This window comes from Balaenoptera musculus, chromosome 9, assembly GCF_009873245.2.
Source record: "Balaenoptera musculus isolate JJ_BM4_2016_0621 chromosome 9, mBalMus1.pri.v3, whole genome shotgun sequence".
In the NCBI taxonomy this organism is placed as follows: Eukaryota; Metazoa; Chordata; class Mammalia; order Artiodactyla; family Balaenopteridae; genus Balaenoptera; species Balaenoptera musculus.
In genome coordinates, this window is record NC_045793.1 from 34,447,315 (window position 1) to 34,467,848 (window position 20,534).

The 20,534-nt window shown below is 39.3% G+C and overlaps 1 protein-coding gene across 2 annotated transcripts in view; it reads right to left on the bottom strand.

Moving 5' to 3' along the window:
* The window catches only part of TES (testin LIM domain protein), a 45,214-nt gene extending 31,860 nt beyond the window's left edge, over positions 1-13,354 (bottom strand). Inside the window, exons 1-2 of one of the 2 annotated variants that reach the window (XM_036862902.1) lie at positions 13,154-13,352; positions 12,607-12,686 (exon numbers count right to left, since the gene is read on the bottom strand). Coding sequence is in view for 1 of the 2 variants with exons in the window: in XM_036862901.1 (XP_036718796.1) it covers positions 13,154-13,180 (27 nt within the window). In the remaining variant the exon portion in view is untranslated. Of the gene's footprint in view, positions 1-12,606; positions 12,687-13,153 lie in introns of both variants that reach the window. The other variant, XM_036862901.1, reaches the window with a different exon arrangement.
* Positions 13,355-20,534: the final 7,180 nt, after the last annotated feature.

Below are 20,534 nucleotides of genomic sequence, written 5' to 3' on the forward strand. Positions count from 1 at the left end.
ATAGAATACCTCTTCTGCAAATTCTACTCAAAAAGGGCCTCCTCCTAACTCTGTTACTTTGAGAAAGACAATGCAGGCTATAAAAATGTCACAGGCTACAATTGCTGATGAAATGGCTTCTTAATTAGGATAGGCTGAGCTCTGGCTCAGTGGAAAGACTCCGTAATGCATTTGCTTTTATACACAGGTCTCAGAGACTCCCAATTATTAGCTATAAAAGGGATTTTTAAAACTTGATTCCAAAAGCCATCTGTAGGAGTCTCTTAAAAGAATTTAGATCATGACAAACAGTTCTAATTTGGTCTTGTGTCACTACCTTCACAGCTGGCTCTAAAGAGTGGATTCCACAGATAGTGCTGTGTACTGAGAAGCCTTTATTAAGACTGCATATCCCAAAACTTGAATATTGCCATCATTGTTTACCAGGCCTAAGGGCTATAGTATTATTTCTTTAGGAGTAACCTGTTATAGGAGTGGGGTGAGGATAACTATACAATTAAGTGATTATTGCCACTAATTGCCTATCTAATCAGAGCACACGCAGGAAAAGAGGACAGTACAGGCATGTTTTCAGAGCCAGAATGAAGGGAAAGGCCTGTGGCGTTGGTTGAGAGAGCTGTTAGAGAAGGATGCCCAGGGAATCATGAGCATCCAAAGGAACCTGGAGAGAAAAGCCCAACGGAGAGAAGGCTTTCACAGAAAATTGGGGGTAAAAGGCACAAAAAGACAATCTTTTCATTTTCCACTTTTGCCCAGGATTGGCGTTCAGGTGTATTTAGAGCAAAAACAAAGTCTTATAGCACGGATAGGGGTCTTGGAAACTGGGAAAGGAAGGGAGAGATACAGAAACCCTACTGCCAGATGCCTTATGCTTATTTACTTATCGTTCAGCCTTTTCACACCATCCCTTACTCTGGAAAAAATGAATTATGTTTATATGATGTGTAAACGTAAGTGCCTTAACTAATTTTTGATCCATCTTCTGATTTTTGATCTATTAGAGAAGTGGTTTGGATTCACATGCTTTTTGTTCTATATTTAAACTATAGCCCAAGGACTTTGTCACTACAAAAGGTACACAGACATCATCTTAGATTTGTCTAGGGTTCAGGGGAAATAGACAACTTTCAAAATCAAAATTAGATTTGACTAGGTTAAAAGGGGGCCCATTCTCAAGTGACCAATGATGTCAGGGAAGCTACAGTGTCCTGATTCTTTATTCTTTCTTATGTACAGAGGGCTACAAGGGTAATTCAGAATGAGAAAAGCCTCCTCTAAGACCTTTTCCATAGCTTTCACTGTGGGAGGCTGAGAAGACTTACATCCTAGCAATAGAGGGGTTATGTTATGATCTGTTGCCTAACAAACCACCCTTAAACATCGTGGCTTAAAATAACAATCATTTATTCTGTAGTTTCCGGTCATGATATTCTGCTCATGCTTCTGCAGTTTAGCGCCTTGGGCTGGGTTCAGCTGGATAGTTCTTCTGGTCTGAGCTGGGCTCACTATATCTGTAGTCACCTTTCAGGTGAGCTAGGGACAGCTAGTATAGGGGAACCTCAGCTGAGATGTTTCATCTTTCCTATGTCATCTTTCATCCTCCAGTGGGCTGGGCTAGGCTAGTTCACATGATAGTAGCAGGGTTCCAATAAAGTAGTTAGAAGCAAACAAGCCCTCGTGAGTGTGGAGCTTCTTTTTACGGGGAGCCAATGTAGTCCCAACCCACAGATTGGAACCAAGCCCAGACTATATCAGCTAGACTCCAGTGAAATTTCCTCCTCTACCTCAAGAGATGACAAAGTGTATTAAATAAGAATCAAGATTAGGATAGAGATATAGATCCTCAGCAGTAGGTTAGGTTCCTGTACAAGCTCAGTGGCACACTTCCTAAATTCAAACCTGAAATCCAGGAAAGTCACAAATCACTACAGATCATGTACCTTGGCTTTCTTTTAGAAGAGTCAACACTGAAAATGTTACGGTGTGAATACCAAGGGTTTACAGACTTTTTGCAGCCATGTTTCTTTGGTTCATTTATTTATTCTTCCTGGAATTCCTTCTTTGCCTACTGAAACCTTATTTTTCCTACAGAAGTTAGTTTGAATGTTGTTTCCTCCATAATGTTGTTCCCAATATACCCAATTAAATTACTTCTGCTTCTGAAACTTCATAATACAGTGGCCACCCCTTATCCACATTTTTGCTTTCTATGGTTTCAGTTATACACGGTCAACCATGATACAAAAATATTAAATGGAAAATTTCAGAAATAAACAATTCCTAAGTTTTAAATTGCACTCTGAGTAGCGTGATGAAATCTTCAGCCTTTGCTCAGTCCTGCCTTGGATACGAATCATCCCTTTGTCCAGTTTATCCAGCTAGGTAGTCACTTAGTAGCCAACTTGGTTATCAGACTGACTGCTGCAGTACATTGCAGTGCTTGTGTTCAAGTAATCCTTATTTTTACTTAAACACATTATTGACTGGAGACGTATTAATTCGTCTTTTGTTACCCGAACGTTATTGACCGAAGACGTATCAATACATTTTTAGAGAGTGGTACAATTAACATAACCGTGAGAAGTTGTTAGAGCTTAAAATTGATCAAGGGTTCATTATACAACTTATGATTGTCATTATCATTCACATTTTGCTCCGTTAGGTTTTTGTGCCAATCTTGTGTATATTATAAACGTAAAATTTTCAAAAATGATGCACTGCGAAATGTTGAGTGCAGAAGAATTTTTCGGTGAATTTTATGCCGATACTTTCTCCGACTGTCTGAGCGACATATATACTAGTGTCTCAGAAAATGACAGTTCTTCAGAATATAGTTCTGATTCAGATGATGTGAATATTAGACCAACAAAAAGACAAAAAAAACCGTAGTGATCGATTCTGATACGGAAAGTGAAAATGAAACTCACAGTGCTAGAGAATGCTCCTTTGCTTCTACAGAAGAGTGGATTGAAGACAACATTTCACGAAAATTAGAAGAATTTACAGGGGTGTCACGTTTAACTAAAGACTGTAATAACTTGCAAAGTGTTAGTGAAATAACAATTAATTTTTGGCCAGCCAAAATAAAAATCGCTGGCCACAGGCATTAGTTTCTGGAAAAATTCCCCGGTCAATAACGAGTTAGTAATGGCTCCAAAGCGCAGGAGCAGTGATGCTAGCAATTCGGATCTGCCAAACAGGAGCCTTAAAGTGCTTCCTTTAGGTGAAAAGGTGAAAGTTCTCCACTTAACAAACAAACAAAAATTGTACGCTGATGATGCTAAGATCTATGGTAAGAAGGAATCTTCTATCCATGAAATTGTGAAGAAGGAAAAAGAAATTCATGTTAGTGTTGCTGTCGCACCTCAAACTGCAGAAGTTATGGCCACACAGTGCATGCTAATTGCTTATTTAAGATGGAAAAGACATTAAATTTGTGGGTGGGACACACAAACAGAAAACATGTTCCAGTTGGTAGTAACATGTGGCACCAGAAAGCATAGAGCCCATACGAAGACTTCAGCAAGGGATCCCCTAAAATGTGTTACACCATTTACTGCAAGTAAGGGATGGTTATAAAGATTCAGGAATAGGTTTGGACAGAAAAATATAAAAATTACTGGAGAGGCTGCGTCTGCCGATGAAGAAGCCACTGCTGGGGGGCTTCCCTGGTGGCGCAGTGGTTGAGAGTCTGCCTGGCAATGCAGGGGACACGGGTTCGAGCCCTGGTCTGGAAAGATCCCACATGCCGCGGAGCAACTAGGCCCGTGAGCCACAACTACTGAGCCTGCGCGTCTGGAGCCTGTGCTCCGCAACGGGAGAGGCCGCGACGGTGAGAGGCCCGCGCACCGCGATGAAGAGTGGCCCCCACTTGCCGCAACTAGAGAAAGCCCTCGCACAGAAGCGAAGACCCAACACAGCCAAAAATAAATAAATAAATAAATAAAAATAAAGGAATTCCTTTAAAAAAAGAAAATAAATTAAAAAAGAAAAAAGAAAAAACACCTTTCAATTCAATTATCAAATCAAAACATTAAAAAAAAAAGAAGCCACTGCTGAATTTGTGGCAGAGTTGAAGTTAATTAAGGAGAGAGACCACATCCACAAAACTTTTATTACTACAGCATATTGCTATAATTTTTCTATTTTATTATTAGTTATTGTTGTTCATCTCTTACTGTTGCCTAATTTATAAATTAAACTTTATCAAAGGTATGTATGTATAGGAAAAAACAGTATATATAGGGTTTGGTACTATCTGGGGTTTCAGGCATCCACTGCGGGTCTTGGAACATATTCCCCGCAGATAAGGGGGGGGATACTGTAGTTGTCTGTATTCCTATTATTGCACTGCTACAAAGTGTGGCAGTCTGCAAACTGTTGGTTACCAGTCTGTGATCAGACATAGAAAGAAACTGAGAGAAAGCAATTAGGAATTGTTAAGCAATTTGACAGTAATTTTATGTCTGATATACTTATTTTTTTAAAAATTGGCCTCGTATTTGTCTTTTTTTTCCTTTTAGTAATTCATTTTTATTGTTTTAAAAGTATCAGCCCATGACAGATTCAGAATTTTGAAAAAATGGTTCCTCAACATAGATATTTTGAGCAACACTGTATTACAGCACTTATTTCATTCTATCTAGCACTGTAGTTAACATACATGTCTTGCCCACTAGCTAGCTTGCCTACCTTCCTTCTGACATCACTGCATTTTGGGGGATACAAGCTCCACAGGTGATATTGATAGAAAAGGAGTTGAGATTCTGTAGTCTTATATTTAAACTAACCCTTTAATATTCTCTATGAAAAACAAAGGGTGACTTTGTTTTGTTTAACCCCCGATTATTTTTATTGTAGGCCAGTACCCCCATGAAGGAAATATATTCTTTACCTTTACTTTGTGACTCATTCTATCCAGACTTCTATGATGTTACACTTATAGAAATAAAAATCCACCTAACATTTGCATAATCATTTTGCAATGAAACATGGTATCACTTTATCTTCAAACAAAGCACAGGCAAGTTCATGGTGGCGGCAGACTTATTGATGGACTCAGCACCAACGCATTGGTGCTAGGCTTTCAGCCTCTTTTTTGCTAGGCTCACTGTTCAGATAAGAACCTTTATAACCAACAGACACCCTGAAACCCCTTTTTAAAATCTGTATGGTGGTCAGAATGTCACTGTAATAAACACAGGCTGAATCATTTGTGATTTGAGGATGATCCAGCCTCATTCAGAGATTAATTATGTTTATATACTGGTAGCCTAGCTGTCATTTAGCAGATAAGCTCTCAGCAGTGCTCAATGCCTGGCTTCTCCTACAGTTTCCCCCCTCAAGCCATGCTCAAACCCAAGCAGTCCTGCTTTCTTGGCGGACTAGCCAAGGATAAGAGAAGTTGGCAATCCTAAACTATGCTCTTCTCCTTTGTTGAGTGTGACCAAAATAAAAGTAATGATACCTAGAATCAACCAATTTTTATAGCTAAATACTCATTGTGATAGAAACATGAAACACTTTCATAGCACTGTTCCCAAATTATACCTAGTAAGTTTCTTTTCGTTCTTTCCTCTATCACCTTCTGTTCTTTCTTAATGTTCTTGTCACTGGCTATGAACAGTGATTAAAGTGGTTGAGAAGAAAGAAAGAAAAGTAATTAAAAAGTCATTTTAGGGTCACAGCATGAACTTGCATTAGAAAATTACAGTCAAGCATATTATTATCTAATTTCCCATTATTTAAGTAGGGAGTTAGGTAGATCAGGTACTTAGAAAAATAAGCGAAACCAAATATGACTTGAGCTCTTTTATAGGAGAATCAAAGATTGGAGCTAGATAGCTGAAAAGCATAACCTCTAAATTTAATCCTCTAATAACAGTGCTTAAGGCAAGTTTTAATACATGGATTTTACTCAAAGACTAGGGGTGAATTTATCAATTATCAAACTATTTTTCCTTAAAATCTTGAAAATTTATGAGGTTTTAAAACCCATTTTGAACTTGGTTAGTCTTTTCTCTATTTTCCTCTCCTTGAAAAAGTTGATTTCATAATTCATAATTTATATAATGCTCCCTGAACATCACCACTTTGTAAACAGCAAAATAATTTCCTATATGTACTATATATTAATGATCTAATAAACAGATTTTTAAAAGTCATTCTTTCAGGTACCATGACAGTAGTTACCAAACAAAAATTAGTAATGAAAAAGACAGTTTGTGTATTTTATAGGTGTAAGATTGTAAATATTTTAGCTTTATCTAATTATGAGCTTTTTCATATTCTAATACATAAAAGCTGCCTTCTCATTTCTTTTTCATTTGCCATTACTTAAGACAAATAATAACCCCTAATTACAAAGTTTGCAAAACCGGGAACCAATGCCAAGAATCACCACTAAATTAGGATATTCTGGGACTTCCCTGGTGGCGCAGTGGTTAAGAATCCGCCTGCCAATGCAAGGGACATGGGTTCGAGCCCTGGTCCAGGAAGATCCCACATGCCACAGCCTGTGCGCCACAACTACTGAGCCTGTGCTCTAGAGCCCATGCACCACAACTACTGAAGCCCGCACACCTAGAGCCCTTGCTCCGCAACAAGAGAAGCCACTGCAATGAGAAGCCCACACACCATAAGGAAGAGTAGCCCCTGCTTGCTGCATCTAGAGAAAGCCCGCACGCAGCAACAAAGACCCAACACAGCCAAAAATAAATAAATAAATTTATTAAAAACAAAAAGATAGGACATTCTGTGTTGGAAATCTAGTGTACTCCTGACCTGTAAAGAGTTCACTAAGGGATATAATCCCATTTGCGCTTACTTTCTATCATTTATTTTGTCATTTACTTTCATTTACTTTTTTTTGCTCTATCATTCCTCTCAACAGTGTAAGTTCTATAATACAAGATACCTTGCCTTTTTGTTCACACTATACCCCCCAGAGTTTAGAACAGTGCTTTGCACATAAACTACTCACATAGTTTTTAAATGACTCATCTTATTTTGGGAGAGATAACTTTTAAAGACAATAAAAGCTCCATTATTTTTCATTTTCCTGTAATTAAGTACCAAGGAAAGTGATACATCATACCTAGGCTTATTTGACTCATGCTAACAGAGCAGTTTATATGCCTTTGAAGCTTTATACTACAGATTTAAATTAATTAAACTTAATGTCTTCAAATACCCCACAAATATTTAAAAGGCAAACTAAGTAAAAACAAGTTGAAAAAACAGCTAAGACCTATGAAAAAAAAAATTGTTTCATTTTTCTCATGGACTTCACAGGAGTATATACATGCCATTTCATTAAAATCACATATATTTATATATTCTTGGCTTGTATGATTTTTAAGCACTGTGGAACACTATTATACTTGGTAAACTATAATATTTTCCATAGTCAAAAAGAGTAACAGCGTTTGAAGAAATCTTAGAAATCACTTGGTTCCCCTATTGATTTTTATAGATATGAAAACTGAGATCCAAAGTAGCCAAGATCACAAAAACTAGAGTGGACCCAGATCTACTAACTCTCAGCCCAGAGTGAATTTAATGATATACTGAAAAACAGGAGTGAGAAAGCTGATATAGTACAGAAGATCTTTCTGTATACTACAGCTCTTTACCTATACTGGCACTTACTGACCTTTTCTAATTTCTGAACACATTGTAGTGATCTGGTTTGTAAAAAAACATATTCAAATTAGCATGGGGCAAACTACTTCTGGTTCTCAGAAAAAGAACATAGGAAGTAGTACTCTTTTACCAATTTATCATTCTCTTTCTACTAAATAGGCCCCTCAGAGTAACCCTGATGGTCCATGGTGTTAATTTCGTGCTCACAATGCTGGTATCATCCTAGAGCTCAGTGAGAGGCTAACAAAATAGTTCAACATTTTGGCATTTCCTACTGCTTCTCGGTAGCTCTTGTATGAACAGTTCTCTTCCTAGCATTGAACTTATTTTTTTGTTTTTAACTGCTCTATTCTAAGCTGCCTGGTCTGCCATTCCAGTGGCACTTTGAGCACTTTGCTGCTAGGAGAAAGAGAGGTTTAGCCTACCATGCTATGTGTAAGGCTTTCTATCAACTCTGGGCTTCAGCAGGTAGAACAGATTCTTCTACAGGCCAACCATGAGTGCCTCTATACAATTCCAGATGTCACTGGTTGAAATCCCAAAGCAGAGAGCCAAAAGCAGGGTCGCTATTGTTCAGAACAATATTAAGTAGCTAGGAGGCAGCATTATCATTGCTCCCAACAAAAGCTGGGAAGTTGGAAGAATCCAGAAGATATGGTCCAGAATATTATTGGAGCTTATGGAATTTCTTTGACTGTAAAAGTCTCGCAGAAGTTCCTTTTCGTGATATTTTTACTTATTTAGACTTTGTTTCCGTGCAAAGAAGGTCAAAGGCAACTTACACTAAAGGGCATACATATAACCATGGATAAAGTATAAATAAAATGTAGAAAACCAGTAGGGTGGTAATTTTATTGGAATAGAAACCATTTCTTCCAATATAATTCCTTTAAACAAACCAATAAAAAATGTTGAAATGGACCTCAGGTTATTTCTCTATTTATATTAGGGTACTTCATTCAACATATATGTAGTGATCAAGGCAAAGGATATCAGAGGACTCAGGCTAGGTGGCATGATGGGAGTTGCATGGATTCTGAAGACTACGGTTCAAGATCATAGTTAGGTTCTGCCAGTTTCAGATTAATGTATCTAAGCCTTAGTTTCTTTATCCTTAAAGTGAGGCTAAGATCTACTTCATAAATTGCTTTGAACAGCAAACAAAATAACTATACAAGTATAAATAGGATATGAATTTCACTCTCAAGAAGCTTGCAATCTAGGTAAGAAGAAGACTATAATCTACAGGGAGAAAGTGATGAATATCCTAAGAGTTATGATAACATACTTAGGGAATACAGAAGAAAGAGATTTTCCATCCAGATAGGAACAAGAAGAAAGATCACCTGGAGAGTGATGTGTGGTGTGGGTAGGGTAAGGAGTGTGTCTTGAAAGATGAGTAGTATTTAGTATTGAAGGTGAGCAAGCAAAGTCAAGGAGAGAGGTGATGGTACACAGCTAACAGCCAGCAGAGACATAAATCCCTAATTCTACTTCACAGGATAAAATTAAGGAACAAAATCAATAGAAAACCTACTATAGTTCTATTCAAACCAATATTCAGAGCAAGTTAGAGAAAGTGACTTTTCATATCCAATTAATGTAATGACTGACACTATGGGTTGGAAGAGATAAAAGCCCCGCTGAGGACCACTTTATTCTATACTTGTTCTGACAGAGTAAATGCCTCTAAGGTAAAGCCCTGGAAGTACGCTGCCCTCCCATTATCCCAAGCCTTGCCAATGATTCTCACAGCAAGAATGGCTTCAAGCAGAGAATTCAACTGTAGATTTGTGCCTCCAGGTCACCATTTACTTGCCTTTTCCATTCAATCAGGGGCCACCTAAGAGAAAAGGCTCATTCTAATTTCTAATGGAAACAGTCTTTGTGGTTCAGTACTCTCTCCAAGTGCAATCACTTGGTTTCACTTTGGTTTTTTGGCAAATGACAGAAGCTTTCAAAACATGTTTGGATGCTGAGAAAGGGGGTTTTTAGTGACTTGTAATCTTTAAAGTACATCTCATCTTTTTAAAATTAAATTAAAGAAACAAAGAAAAGAGTCCTAAGAAAAAAATATGCAAGACATCAGGAAGGATCAAAAGATGGAGGTTAGAATGGAGGCAAACAATGAATAAGGTGTAAAATTAAAAGCTCTACAGCAATTCCAGGCAGCATAAGGGAAATTACTAGAGTTCTCTTTCTCTCTGGTATGTTTTTAAAGGGAAAAAAAGTGATTCTCATGGGAGAGTAACACAGAAAGGAAAGAAGAAAACATCTGGCTGTGGGCCATGATTTACCATTCACCACCAAAATGAGACTCTGTTTCTGCTTCTCAAAGTCCATTGCTTTTTCCAAGCAGACACAGGCTCTACTTACACGAAGTCAATTATAATGAAGAGACATAAGATAAGGAAGAGATCTAGACAAATAACTCAGAAGACAGGGCCAATACGTAAAAGTCAAATTCTACTCTAAAATATTATTGAAACAAAAACTCTGTATAACCAAACTAGCTCTCACATCCTAGCAACAGCTCACTTACCTCAAACAAAACAAAATATAGTAAAATCTAATTATAAAAATTCCTTGCCTTTGTGATTGTGTGTTTTAACTGGTAATGAATCCAAATTTATGCCAATGATATGGACACCCAAGTTCTCTTTTTATAAACAAAGAATCTTATAATAGCATCATCCACCTAGGTGGTTGTGAATAAAGACAACCCTTTTTAATTCTTTTTACACGAAATGTTAATGGGAAAGAAAAGTAACATTTATCATCTGCCTGGAGAAAATTTCTTATGAAAACAACAGTACAAGGGTTTTAGAAGGAAAAAATGCCATGTATCTTAAAACAGAAGTCAAATTTAGTTTTACTTAAATGGTTGTGTCTTTGTTCCAACTTCCAACCAGGCTTTTTAAAAGGTACATTCAAACTATTAGTTTTCTTGTATACCCAAGTCAAAAAGAAGGGAGACCTGAAAACTATTTAGGTACCAAAATAGGGTAAGAAGGCTCTGATCATAGATCAGAGATGATCTTGTAATGTTTCCTTCTTCTGGTGTCTTAGAAAGCAATTTCTAAAGGGAATGCAAGTTTCTTTTTGAGATTATGAAATGTGTTCCTGGGACCTCTAAATTCTTTGTGCTGAGAAACATTTTGTTGAATCCACAGAACATTAAGTCTGTCAAGGGTCCTGCATAGACATAGAGGGTATGGTTGGCAGTCAAATTGGACATCTTTGGGATCTTTTAGTACTTTCCAATTTACTAGTTGAGGACTCTGTCCTGAGAATCACCAGTGATGACAAAGTAGTGAAACAAGGATTTATTACAGTCATGGTATTGTCTGTAAAAGCTTTAAATTTATGGAATCCTTTTTCTTGAGGGTGGGGGAAGGGGAGAAGGAGGATTAGAGAGAAGGATAAGATTCTTGGTTGAAAAGATAACCTTTTAAAGTAAAGGGGAGATGGAGGAGAAAAATTACACCATATATCAAGAGCATTACTTATTATAATCCACATTCTAAAACTAAGGAAATTGTTTATAAATAATGTCTGGATTTTTCCCTTGCTAGCACATGTAATTCTTAACTCTGTACTTTCTCCCTCAGAATTACTTGTTCTTTGTCTCAAATAATTTCAAAATCACTTTTGGATGTTGATTTTTTTTTCTTTTAAGTAGATGTTATTTTTCAGAGCAGTTTAGGTTCTCAGCAAAATTTAGCAGAAGGGACAGCATTCCCATATATCTCCCTACTCCCTTTTGAAGCTTCCTCCAGTGTCAATATCCCACATCAGAGTGGTACATTTGTTACAACTGATGAACCTACACTGGCACATCATCATCCCCCAACGTCCATAGTTTATTTTAGGGTCCACTCTTGGTGTTGTTCATTCTATGGGTTTTGACAAATATATAATGACATGTAACCACCATTATAGTAGCATACAGAATAGTTTCACTGCCCTAAAAAAATCCTCTGTGCTTCACGCATTCATTCCTCCCCTCCCAAAGGATGCTGACATTTAAAAAGTAATTTTTGAAGCAATATATGTTTAAGCATAGACAAGACCTCCCAAATTTCTGACAAGTACTAAATTACCCACTCTTTCCCACTTGAAAAACAAAATAAGAAGTGTTCATCAACAGAAGACTAATTAAGCGGCAAACAAAATGCTTTCCTAGTAGCAAGCAAAATTAACAAGAAATTTTAGTGTCATCTAAAAGCAAAGAAAATAAGAAACCAAACTGTAAGAGAAGAGAATGCAATCAGGACTCTCAGAATTTACACTATGTTTTCCCGTCCTTGGATTCCCTTTTGAGTGCCGGTTCTAGCCATAAGGGGCAAACTTTTTTTTCCCACTGCAGGTTTTCATTTTTCAACAGCCTCCTGACCTACTATTTTGCACTTGCATACATTTTCAAAAATCCAGTTCTGGGCATGAAACAGAATTAATGCTCAGGTCAGGAACTTTGTCTTTAGAAGATGAAATAATGGCAATGTTGGCAACCCACAGTGGGCAAGAGAAGAAAATTAGGTTCTATTTTTTCCCCTTTTTCTCTCTGCAAAACTTCCTTCCTTATTTGATAAGGAGCAGCTAGCTTAAATTTACCGCAAAGTAAATATGAACAATTCCCTGGAATGAGATCTTTCACACAGAACGTTACACTGGAATGTGACATCAGCATTCCTTTTGAGTCACAGTGTGGTCCCCACCTCTTTCTCCCAAGAAACGTAAGGCTCCCCAAATCAGGGAGCGGCTCAGGTAGGGCCGTGGGGACTGACGCCCGGAGGGCAGCCAGGCAGGAAACGCCTCCTGGAGCTAAACCACTGGTGACGATCGTCCTTTGGGGATAGCTGCCAAACAGGGAGAACACTTTCTTTGGAAGAGGGAGGCAGTGCTTTGGAAGTCAAGTAATGCATGACCAAAGAAAGAAGAAAAAAGAAAAAACATCATCACCTTTCACGTTATCACCAGCCGCGGGAGCGAAGGAAGCGCATTCAATCAACGCTCACTCTAGAGAGCCTCGGACAGCCGAGCTGGGAGGGGAGGAGGTCTGAGCTGTCACAGTCACATCAGTGACCCCAAACCACAAAGGCTTAATAAAGTTGAACTTCCTGAGGCAGGAAGAAGTAGTGTCACAGCCTCGCCTTAACGCGCCCTAACCTCATCCTTTTCTTTTAGGGCGGCACAGGCGCAGCTGAAACCTCTTAAAGAAAGTTTCGAACACTTCCAACCGTTGGGCGTGGTTAGACAGGGAAAAATGTCCCGTGCCACCTTCGCGCGCGCGCGCGCACGACTCTCCGTCGCCCCCAGGTTTCAGGAGTTTGCGAGGCCGCCGGGGATCCCCTCTACCGGGAGGGTCGGGTACCTGGGCCCCGGGTTCCGGAGACCCAGAGCTGGCTCGCGCCCGGTGGCCCGTGCGCCCCACCCGCCGCTGGCAGCCAAGAGGGCGGCGCCCCGCGCAGGTGAAGCGGCCGCTGCCCTGCTGCCCGCGCCGCCCTACCTTCTTTACTTTGGCCTCCAAGTCCATGTCTGTGTGTCAGAGGGATTCCTCCTGCTGTCCGGGATCTAACACCCAGGCTCGCCTGGCCTCCGGCACCGCTGCGGGTACTGGGGGAGAGCTGCTGGGTCTCCGGCGCCGCTGCCACAGCCACTCGCCCGGCGCCGTCAAACTTCCGCCGCCCAGTCCTCTACAGACGGCCTGAGGCGGGGACCGGGAACAAAGAGGCCCAGGCAGCCAATGGCAGCCGGGCCCCGCCGGGCAGCCGCCAATCACCGAGCGCCGCACGCACCTTCGCGGCCGGAGCGCGGCGAAGGCAAGGTGAGGGGCGGGGCCCCGTCCAGGGCGGCGCCCTGCGGAGTGCAATTCGGTATCCCTGACCTGGTCTCTGAAGCTGCCCTGGCTTTCAGCCGACCTGCTGGTAAAGAATTGGAACCCAGCCTACTTCCAACTGAAGAAGAGCCCTTCCATTCAGTCAGCTTGTACCTGTTTTGCTTGGGACCTTGGATATGTGTCCAGCGGAGTATTATACCATTACTAGCTTCTTGGTTTCTTTTCCTAGCAAAGAGATCGTGGAGGTTGTTAGGGATCCTTGTGATGGGTGTTGCACCCTAATTTCACTATTAAGTTGTGGAGATGGCCTTTTCTTAAATGCTTTTCTCCAAGTCCCAAGCACTGGCTGGGGATCTCCTCTCACAGCCTTAATGTCAATGAAGATGGTTATGTGTTTTCTGAGCACTTGGTAGTTCAAAGATGAGAATGATGTGAACCACTTCAGAGACAGGTTATGTCATTCCTTTGGAAGCAGAGGCTTGCCGTTTGTCCTTGTTGTGTGAAATGGTGTGAGGGTGCTCATGTGCCTCATGTTTTGATGAAGCAGTTTCAATAGACATAACAAACAGCACTGAAGCACTAGAGCTGGATACAAATCATGGCCTCATTCAGGAGCAATTGCAATGAATATACCATTAGCTTGGTGGATCTGAAAGGGATCCTAAGGATTATTGAGTCTAGCGTTCTCATTTTGCAGGGAACTGAGGACCCCAGAGGTATAGGGACCTGCCCAATTGTAGTCTCCTGGGGGCAGAGCTAGTGCTCATGAGTCTTTAAGCAATGTCTCCAGCATGTTTGGGACAGCAAACACAGCATTTTGATTAATTAAAAGAGAATAATCCTTCCCCCCCCCCCCCCAGTTCACGATAATGACAGAAAACTATAATGGTCAGATAGCAGGTGACCTCTTAATCTGGCATCTAATTTTAAAAAGGAAAAAGTCCCAAATCATGTAGATATTTAGGTCCAGATTTCTCTCCCCTTTACCTCTGGAAATTTGGTAACTGAAAACACCCCAAATTCATTTTAGCTAACACTTTTAACCCTTTGCTTACTTGGCTATTTATTAATGTTGTTCAACATGAAACCAAGCAAGACCCTGCAGTACCTTCCCAGGGACAGACCCCTGGTGTCCTCTGCTCCTTTTCTGTAGAAGAGCTTTAGCCACCTAGGCCTTTCCCAAGTTCCAAAGAGCAGATTTAAACAGAGAACTGAGAAAATGCAGAAACAAAGGGAAACAGTCAAGCAAGACTAAATAATAATAATTTAACCATAAAATAAAGTCAAGGACCTTTAGTTCCTCCTTAAGGGCTATAGATAATATCCTGAACCATATCCTTGAGTTGATTTTGCAAAAAGCAGACCCTCCCCCCCAAGATGAAAACTGCTGACCACCAGCGTGTAGACCCCAGACCAGTTGGAATGAATGAACCTTCAGGGATTCCTGAAACAGCACCCTGTTAATTCACCATTGACCAATCAGAGAATTGTGCACAAGCTGGTCAGGCACCCTGCAACCCACACCCCTAATGTTGCCTTTAAAAACCCTTCTCTAAAAGCCATTGGGGTGTTCCAGTCTTTTTTTTTTTTTTTTTTAAATTAATTAATTATTTATTTATTTTATTTATGGCTGTGTTGGGTCTTCGTTTCTGTGCGAGGGCTTTCTCTAGTTGCGACAAGTGGGGGCCACTCTTCATCGCGGTGTGCGGGCCTTTCACTATCGCGGCCTCTCTTGTTGCGGAGCGCAGGCTCAGTAATTGTGGCTCACGGGCCTAGTCGCTCCGCGGCATGTGGGATCTTCCCAGACCAGGGCTCGAAACCGTGTCCCCTGCATTGGCAGGCAGATTCTCAACCACTGTGCCACCAGGGAAGCGCTGTTCCAGTCTTTTGAGCATTAGCTTCCTGTTCTCCTTGCTTGGTGCCTTGCAATAAACACTATACTCTACTTCACCACCGTCTCATGTCAGTAGATTAGCTTTACTGTGCATTGGATGAGCAGACCCAAGTTCAATTCAGTAACAGAGCATTGATTTATAATGTGATGTTTTCCTTATCCTATTAATAAACTAAAAATGGAATGACCGAAATGGTCATGAATTTTTCTTCTCACTCAGTTTAAGTAAAACTTTCCCATCCCATTTTCCCAAGCCATCCTATAATGTTTGGGCCCCTGCAAAGTTTACCCAGTGTAAGCTCCAATGAGCATGAGGTTTAGTTATGACAAGGCAACTTGGTCTCTTTCAGGGAGCTTAAAATGTCCAGTGAAACAGTTTAAATAAGGCATCAAACAAATGTTGTAATATAAATTTTGGGCTTATTTGGTGAAATTTCAGAGACAACACTAAGAAAAAAATGGAAACATTTTTTTACCATCATATTTTGCCCTTCTCTCTCTCTTCCCTCTCAACCCTCCCAGCATCACTTTGTGTATCATTGGCAAGGTGAAATGCAGTGATTTCTACCTGGAATCATTACTCTGCCAATTATATAGAAGATAACTTTGAGGTAGATAAGTATTAAGTTAGGAGGATGAGATTTCAATTTCTTATTTAGCTATTCAAGTGTTAAGCTAAAGAGATATTAAGGAGTTAGAACTGGCATTGATGACAAGATGTAGTTGATAACAGAAAAATGAGTAGAAGATGACACACGTTTCTGGCTTGATCATTTATATAGATGGTTCAGGAAAAGGGAAAATGCAGGATGATGGGCAGTGTTTTTTTAGTTGTGTTTTCTTGGGGGTGAGGTGGGGACAAAGGGTACAGTTTTTTTTTTTAACATCTTTATTGGAGTATAATTGCTTTACAGTGTTGTGTTAGTTTCTGCTGTATAACAAAGTGAATTAGCTATATGCATACATATATCCCCATATCCCCTCCCTGTTGCGTCTCCCTCCCACCCTCCTTATCCCACCCTTCTAGGTGGTCGCAAAACACCGAGCTGATCTCCCTAAGGGTACAGTTTTTAATATATCGGGTTTGAGGTTGGGATATTGAAGTAAGATATCCAAATATAAATCTTAGAGATGAGACTTGGACTGCTATGGTAATTTAGGAGTCAACATCTTACATAGACAAATAATTGAAAGCCATGGATGGAGTAAGATCAGCATGGGAGATTGCAAAATAAAACAATATCAAAGACTACAGCTGAGCAAAGCTGAGCAAGAAAAGCACAGAAAGGAGATGAGGGTTAGTCAGATGGTAAGAAAAAAAAATTAGAGTCCCAACAACTAAGAGAAGAAATTCAAGAAGGAATTCATCAACAATGTCAAATTGTGGAGAAGTGTCAAATTCTCATTGGATTTAACAAAAAGGAAGTCATTGGTAAACTTGGGAAGTGATAGCTATATCCCATGTGAAATAGGCTGTGGGCCAAACTGAGGCAGCAACAATTATGGAGAGTTAGAAGGAGTGACCAATGATTTTAAGGAGGTAGAAAATATTGGAATTGAGTGGTTGAATTGAAGGGAGGGAGGATGAGCATAGAGTGACTCTTAGGAATCTATTTTGGTAACTGGTATGATGGCTGTAAATCACTCAAGATAGGAAACAGGAGGAGGAAGTTTGAGAAAGATGAGGGGTTTCATTTGTATGTAATGATTTTGCAAGGCCAATTGGATCTGAGTTTGGCAGTCAAAAGAAACATCTGGGCTGGAGATACAGATGACTGATTATAAATACACAGGCACACACATCTACATATACACATGTGCATATAAACACACACACATGGTCAACATACTGTAAACACTAGGAAAAGGAAACACCAATTGGAAAGTTTTCTATACCAGGTAAGGTAAATTTTCAAGGTAAAGATGACTGTACCTGTCTCCTCAATTATTAATGTGGTCCAAGGTGGCCTCTTTAGTGAATATTAATCATTTATTAACACCTGTTAGAGGAACTCCTGTGCTACTGACATAGCTATTATTGCTCATTAGCAGCTTGTATAGGATTACACATTGTTCTATAGGGATATACCAACATTTCTCAGAGCAAACTATTACCTGTAAAAATTTTTTTTTTTAATTGACTAGGCATTGGGGATTGGCTAAGCAAATAATGGATGATTCACATGATAGGTTTATATTAAATTGTTTTGTAACAGTAAACAATTATAATGTTATAGGAACAAAATAGAAAATAGAATTTATATAGATTGTGCTCACAACTATGCAAAAATATCATACACAGAAAAGAAACATGAGGAAAATTCACTAAAATGTCAGCAGTGGTTTGTCTGTGATTGGTGGGTCCATGGGGATTCCTTCCTTCTTTTAAAAAATATTCCATGATGATCATGTCATATTTCTTAATGGAAAAACCTTATTTAAAAATATATTATAGTGAGTCCCCTACATACGAATGAGTTCCATTCCCAGAGCACGTATGTAAGTCCAGTTTGTTTGTAAGTCCAACAAAGCTAGCCTAGGTACCCAACTAACACAATCAGCTCTATAGTTCTGTACTGTAATAGGTTTATAATACTTTTTACACAAATAATACATAAAAACAAATACAAAAAATAAAGAAAACATTTTTAATCTTACAGTACAGTACCTTGAAAAGTACAGTAGTACAATTCAACAGCTGGCATACAGGGCCTGGCATCAAGTGACAGGCAAGAAGAGTTACTGACTGGAGGAGGGAGACTGGGTGGGAGATAGTAGAGCTGAAGATCATCAGCAATAGGAGATGGAGGGCAAGCTGCAGTTTCACTCACCTGACATTGATGGCACAGGTTCTGGTTCCTTCCTGTATTCAATTCTACCCTCTTGAAAAAATGATCCAGTGTTGTCTGGGTAGTAGCTCTTTTTTTCTCATCATAGATGACACGGTAGCCCTGGATTGCATTCTGAACAGCTGCTGCAACCTTCGTTTACAATTCTACGTTCGGTTCCTGTGCCTCAAAAACTAACAGTGCCTCCTCAAATAAAGAAAATCCCCTTGCTATTTCCTGCATCGTGAATCTCTTAGTTCTTCAGTTACTTCTTCTTCCTCTTGTCTCTCTTCGTCCTTTCTATGGGCCTCCAATTCCATCAGGTCTTCTTTAGTAAGCTCCTTGTATTGCACAGCAAGGACGCATCTTTGAAATTTCCCAACTTGAAGGTTCCTATGTAGGGGACTTACTGTATTCAAAGCATTTTAGGAAGATAGGGCAGTGGCAGCATAATTTTTCAATCTGCCTGAAAATCTACATTAAAAAAACAAACAAACAGATCAACTGGTTAGCAAAGCTGAAAGCTATGGACAACCTTTACAATAAAACTGGGTGACAAGATATGTCCATAAATCCCCAAACACAAGAGGTAAGGACAAACCACCAAGAGCCACAAGACATGCATGTATAAGAAATTCTGTCGGGAGAGGGAGGGAAGCAATAAGTTGGTGTCCGATGGACAGGAGAATTCAAGATGTTCTCCTCCAGTTACTCATTTTAAAACACTGCAGGCCAATTTTCTAACAGCAACTGAAACAGTGAAAAGTGACTGAAGGGGCTGAAGCAATCTCACCCTATGATATCTCAAAACTAACCCACCAGGACTCCTTTCTAGGAGAGGATCCCACAACAGGAAACTCTGTTGAGGGAAATCAAAATCAAGTAGGATGGGGCAGAAGAGACAGTGGAAAGTGAAAGGCTAGAGGAGCTCTCTCCACTAGAGTAGCCAGTAATCACATGTAGTTGTTTAAAATTTAATTAGATTAACTAAAATTAATTAAAATTTAAAATTTAGACATATTTCAAGAGCTCAACACCAGAAAGGGGAACAGAGTCCGGAAATCCGAAAAGTCCTGCTGTATTTTTAAGCACTCCATAAAAACAAGGGAAGATGGAGCTCTCTCAGGTTGGACACGGTTTTCTGAACCCTGCATCATTGTAAAAGTTTAGGAAAATTAATATCACATAAAAATAGGTAACAGTAAATGTTATATTAAGGTCAAATCCAATACAAGGTTATAAGAAAAGAGAGAAAACAGAGCAGAATAACTTCCCTACAGATAAAGAAAGAACGTCAGAAAGATGTGTCCACAAAACAGAACAAAACTATAAGCTATTACTTTAAAACAAGTTAAAGACATTACAAAGTTAATGCATGTCATGAAAGAACCACACAAATCAGAGTTAGAAAACCTCAGAAGTGAGGTGATAGAACTCAGGAAAGAATTAGAAATGAAGAAAATAATATTACATAGATGAAAACTAAAGTGAAAAGAATACTAGGGCAAAAAACTGATAATGCCTACAAACAATGGATAGTAAAAATTCTTTTTTCTAACAAAATAAAAAAATAATGAAGACAGAAATATAGCGTTTTCTAGAGAATGTAACAAATATTGAAAATAAGATAAAGAGATCAAACATGGATGATAGGAGTCTCTGAAGAAGAAAACCAAACCAAAGGAACAAACAATAAAAAAATGTGATTCAAGAAAACTTTCCTGAATTAAAAAAAAATGATATGAAACTAGATATTGAAAGATCATACTGCATACTTGAGAATATATTGACTCAAAATAACCAACACAAGACATATTCTAGTGAAGCTACTGGACTTTGAACAATAGGAAAAAAATCCTTTGGGTATCCAGCTTTAGGAAGGGATGTGACTTACAAGGGGAAGACAAATATATTAACATCACACTTTTTCTACAGCAATCCTCTAAATCAGAAGAAAGTAGAGTAACATATTTAAGCTATTCAAGAAAGATAGTGTAAACCAAGGATTTTATATGAAGTGACTTTCAAGTATAAAGAGCACAAACTTTTATAAACATAGAACTTAGGAAATACAGTTCACATGAGCCCTTCCTGAGGAATCTTCACATGGCTGTTTTCTCTGTGTCTGAGTCTAAATCTCTCCTCTCTCTCATGAAGACACCAGTCATTAGATTTAGGGCCAACCCTAACCTGGTATGACTTCATCTTAACTAATTACATCTATAAACACCCTATTTCCAAATAAGGTTGTATTCTGAGGTTCTGGGTGGATATTAATTTTGGGGGGACACAATATGACCCATTACAGTGGGGGAACAAAAGTAACATA